Source organism: Trachymyrmex septentrionalis, unplaced genomic scaffold, assembly GCF_001594115.1.
Source record: "Trachymyrmex septentrionalis isolate Tsep2-gDNA-1 unplaced genomic scaffold, Tsep1.0 scaffold88, whole genome shotgun sequence".
NCBI classification, from domain to species: Eukaryota; Metazoa; Arthropoda; class Insecta; order Hymenoptera; family Formicidae; genus Trachymyrmex; species Trachymyrmex septentrionalis.
In genome coordinates this window covers 545,129-550,358 of record NW_017306070.1, presented here as the reverse complement: position 1 = coordinate 550,358, position 5,230 = coordinate 545,129, and the positions used below count along the sequence as shown (strand labels likewise).

The 5,230-nt window shown below is 42.7% G+C and overlaps 1 protein-coding gene across 1 annotated transcript in view; it reads left to right on the top strand.

The window, feature by feature from the left end:
- Positions 1–253: 253 nt before the first annotated feature.
- LOC108755535 overlaps positions 254–5,230 on the top strand; it is a 137,388-nt gene continuing 132,411 nt past the window's right edge. The window contains exon 1 of the mRNA XM_018498597.1: positions 254–948. Coding sequence (XP_018354099.1) covers positions 894–948 — 55 coding nt within the window. The 5' untranslated portion in view covers positions 254–893. The remainder of the gene's footprint in view (positions 949–5,230) is intronic.

The following is a 5,230-nucleotide window of genomic DNA, read 5'->3' as shown; positions in this document are numbered from 1 at the left end:
CTCTCTCTCTCTCCTTCCTTTCCTCAATCCCCCCCTCTCTCTCTCTCTCTTTCTGTCGGATTTGTTCGGGCTGGTTCGTGCCGGGATACCTCTATTTCGGCCTCGTGCTCCAACATCGGGTACTCTCGGGCGCGTGTGCGAACAGCCGAGAGAGAGAAAGAGAGAGAGCGAGGGTGGGGGGAGAGGGGGTTACTGCCGCCGGCCGCGCGCGTGAGGGTGGGAGACGGCGCCCCGCGCTCTAAAGCCCGTAGGCCGCGCCGCCGCCACTACTCCGCACACGCGATCATCGTGGGGTACGGACGCACGTTCTCTTTCTCTCTCTCTCTCCCTCTACCTCTCTTTCTCTCTCTCTATCCCTCTTCCTCTTTCTCTATCTCTCCCCGAATGCCTCCTCGCCGCCGCTGCCACCCGCTATTTCCGCGCGACGCGTGTTCGCCGCACGATCGGGACCCGCGTGTGCCCCGTGAGTGTCGCCGTGACTCGCTGTGAGAGGGTTAATGAGTGCGCGGTGCCTCGACAGGGAATGGTTGAGTGATAATTAAACGTTGGAAGAAAGGGGGGAAAAAAAGAAACGGAAAGAAAGGATAATATTCGAAGACGGACGCGGTCGTCCGTCGACGATTGCTTGTACACGACGTATTTTTTTCTGGTGACGACGCGATTTGTTCCACAAGTGGATTTTCAATGTGAAAACATCTCTCGTGCGTGGTGCGCGAGTAAGAGAAACCGGAGTACAGTGCACACACTGCGTGGGAGCGATTTGATTTTCGATCTCGCGCGTGCAGTTGGAACGGCCGTTGGCGCGGCGTTTTGCGCCAACACCGATTTCTCACCTTAGAGTCGAAACGACTGCAGTCGGAGGCGGTGAAAAGGAAATATCGAGTCGAATCATCATGGATTGGATCGGTCTGACCGTCTTGTTATTGTTCTGCCTCGGACGGATCAGGGGTAAGTGTTGTGTGTGTGGTTTTTTTGCATCGTGGTTGGACCGTGGCGGCGGCCTCGTGCGCTGACGCATGAATCAAAGCCAGCCTTTGTCAAAGCACGAGAGGCTCCACCGCCACTGCCACACCGCCACTGCCACCGTCACCGCCACCGCGCCGGCCGCGCGTTGCCGCGCCGTGCTGCTCGATCGATTCGATTAATCGCCGACGATCCGCGTCGGGAATGCGCGGCGTTTCGGACATCCGCTGGGGCCTGCCCGTTGCGCGACGCGCTGTTTTGCTTTTGTTCGCAACACGACGTCGATGGCCTATTTGCGGCTCGCTATTATGTACGGGTGCAACGGCTGATGATAACGCGCACGTCGAGCCAGCCCTATCTGAAGGTAGCAATCGCAAATTGCTCCGCAACGGGAGTCAACACTTATCATCCTCTAGCCGTTTGCACCGTACGGCTGTCTCTCCCACGATAAATTCTTCACGATGGTCACTTTACGTCCCACTAGTGCGTAAGTCTCGCTCGTCCTTCTTCAACTTTCAAGGTGTTCCCTCGTTTAACTTTAAGTAATTTTTGACTTCAACTAGAATATCACGTTCTGTATTCCCACCTAAATTCTCGCCGCCATCTCGGTACTGGCGCGGAGTTTTTCGGCGCCTATGCTATTTTCTCGCTTCTCTGTTCTTGAAATTGGGAAAGTTATGAAATAGGAGAGATATAGTTTGGGAAAGGCCGGCCTGCGTTCGAGGATATTACTGATTCTTGCCGCACTAGCCGTTTGAAAGTAGTCATACATTTATTCTGCCACGACGGGAATGACAGTCTATTGGTAATAACTAAAGTGCTGACTTTCTGAATTTTTAACCAGTCCCCCGTGTGACTTATGCATTAGAGTCTGCAAAGTGTAACTTTTGAATACTTAAGTATTGGAAATGGTTTAAGAAACGATAAAGTACTTTTGGATCCACGAGAACACACCTAAAGGTATCTACTATAACTGCTGATCTTTGTTTGAAAAAAAAAAAAAAAAAAAAAAAAACAAATCGCGAGATATAAAATTGACGCAAGTTGGAAATGTGACAAGTTTCGTGGATGTCTTCGCACATTGAATTTTAAACGATCACTTAAAACTGTTTGGAGCTCGTATTATCTACTCGCTCCTGATAGTTGGCTGGGCAATTGAAATCTATTAAAATTTCATCAAGATCATAATATCAAATGGAGACGATTCGCGAGTTTGCGACATCTCATTTCTTCTCTCCTCGATCCTTAAGCGGTCATGCTGGCTCACAGAAAATGTCATATTCGAATAAAGCTGCATAAAATAATGATAACATCCGAGTGGTCTTCCTCCATCTAACCCTCTTAGTGATCTTTTAGACATAAGGGTGTCCCAAAATTAACGCAAGATTTGAATTTGCCGCCATTTGTGCAGTAAAGTGTTGGCAACCAAAAAAAAAAACAATTTAACAGCTGACAGTTTAGGGTTAATGAAAATGAGTTCGTTGAATGGATTATTGAATCATCAACAAATGGATGCTGATTTTTCGAGCAAAATCATCCTAAGCGATGAAGCACATTTTCACCTTGATGGCTTTGTTAATCGCCAAAATTGCCCCCTAGATCGTGTGATTTAACATCATTAGATTTCTTTTTATGGGGTTATTTGAAATCACAGGTCTATGTCAACAAGCCCATAACCACCCGTGCATTAAAGGAGGAAATTCAACGCTGCATCAACGAAATTCAGCCACATTTATGCAAAATGGTCATGGAAAATTTCGACAAACGAGTGCGTATGTGCATGCAAAGCCGTGGAGGCCATTTGCCCGATGTGTTATTCCACAAATAACCCTATCCTATGTATTTTATGATTCAGTAAAAAAATAACAATCAAAAGACTAAAAACTGTGTTTTCTATTTAATTCAAATGTTGCGTTAATTTTGGGACACCCTTTAGAATATTAACAGTGTTTTCACGCTATTTTGCGCGATGCGACGTCTAAATCGCAACAGCAAAATTAACGTATTTCTTTTTTATTTCACGTTTGGTGCAGTCCTCTGCCATGTAAATATATGCCAGTATATACCGCCGCGCGGTATTCATTATGTACCTTTTCTGATGTTTTAAACGTATTATGTTTTTTGTTTATTATGCTACAGATATATGAATAAAGTACCTAGCATTGGGCATTAAAAAATCGTTTTATTTTTTAACTAAAATAATCGACTAGAAATTTGAAATGTACAGAATGTTCGGTAAGTTTTAGTTTCAAAGCGCTCCGCGTACGCAGATAGAGCGGATTAAACTAAAGTTCTCTACTATTTCGAAATTTTCGCAATAATGAACGAAATACTAATTTCTAAAGATTCTCGAATAAGCGGGTAAAATCGATACAGATAAGACAATTTTAAGATTTCTTCCAGAATTCTTTATACGAAACATTCTCAAATGTTTCTTAAAAAACTCATAAACTTATATACCATAATTATGATTAATGTAATCAATTAATGAAATTATTTGTGAATTAATCTTCTACGATTAATCGATTGTTTCTTTTTTGATGTAAAGTAATCGATTAAAAATTAATTGTATCAATCGTGAATTTTTAATTATACACATTAAAAAAAAATTATATTTACAATTTTTATCGCTACTATTAAAGAACTCTTATTAAAGAATGTGTTTGTCATGAAAAAATGTTCAAATCGATATTGGTCGATGAATTATTTTGTTTCCATGTAAATTGGAAAAGAGATTGCGCATACATTAATTGTTATAAGTTTCATCTATTCTGTAATCAAAAATTAATCATTAATAAATAACGATTAATTTTTTATTTAGCTAGCAACTCTTATTCAATCGATTAAATTAATCACAATTGCAAACAACAATATACAGGGTGTCTCATAAGCATTGTAAAATATTTTCATAGCATATTTTAGAGGTAAAGTAGAGTAAAAAGTAATGATAATCTAATGTCAACGAAAATGTCAAAGCTACAGTAGTTTCTGAATTATAATTGATGAAAGAAGAGTTTGTAATTCAAAAACTATAGTCTCGACATTTTCGTAACAGGATTTCTGTTTTAGAATGTTCCAAAGAATTTAGAAATAATAACAGAAGTAAGTTTGAAGAGCAATGGTTCGAATTAAAGATAATGCAAAAAGTAGGACCTTGGGAAAAAATCAAATAGGAACGAAAACTCTAATCATCACATGTAAATACAGGGTTATTTCCTCAGAGCACAGAATACGCATTGTCGCGCATGACCACTTGTGTGTGATGACAATCTGCTCGGACGATCACTTAAGGATTAAGTACGAGCACGCATACGTAGAACATGCAAGCTTTGCGAGAGACAACAATTGGGATTGGAAGAATATTTGGTTTACGGATGTAAAATGCATGAAAAAATAGACCACATCGGCGACTAGGCGGTGGAATAAAAAGTATGTTGTAGTTTGTTTTTTTTTTTTTTTTTTTGCTCTTGCCTTTCCCTCCCCACGATCTACGAAAAACCTACGCAGCCTCTGGCGGCATTTTTTCAATGCTCTTCAATTCGCGAAACGATTGCAGCGTACGAGATATGCATTTCCGAGAATTCGCGCCCATCTATATATCCACTCTCAATCCCCACCCACGTTGCCATCCTCGCTTGCTACCCGCACTCTCACGCCACTCATTCCGAAACTCATTTCGCGATATGGGATAAACAACGGCATTGTCGGAAAACACGAATGAAGCTCGAACGAACGTACCTCCGCCGCGGTACCGTACGATCCAATTACCACCGGTGGTGTGTCGCGATTGCGTATCAACTATGCTTAATTTAACAGAGTTTTGATATTGTCTCTCTGATTATCGACCTGCCCGAAAAGTACGAACATTACCCGCTATCGCCCCGTTAATTTCAATGAAAGCAAATTAATGGGGGGAAACACGTCGGCGCAGAAAAATAAAGTGATATTCGTCCGTTATCGTTTACGAGAGATCGTCCTCTTACGGCATAATCGATCCCCGAGCGTAACGTAAGGGTACAAAGTGTCGGTGATTAAAATGCCCGGTGGCGAAGAGTAACGACACTTAAACGATTCCCTTACGGTTGACTTAACTTTGCTCGTCGCGCCGTTTCTCCCCCGCCGGGATTAATAAGTACGAAACGGTACCGAGGGTTGCACACGCGATCCTCGCGCGAGATATCGTCGGGTGGAAAAAAGAATTTGTCGCACAAGATCGATAAGAATGCAAGGGGGGTGCACCGGAGAAAAACTGGGAACGGAGGGGGAG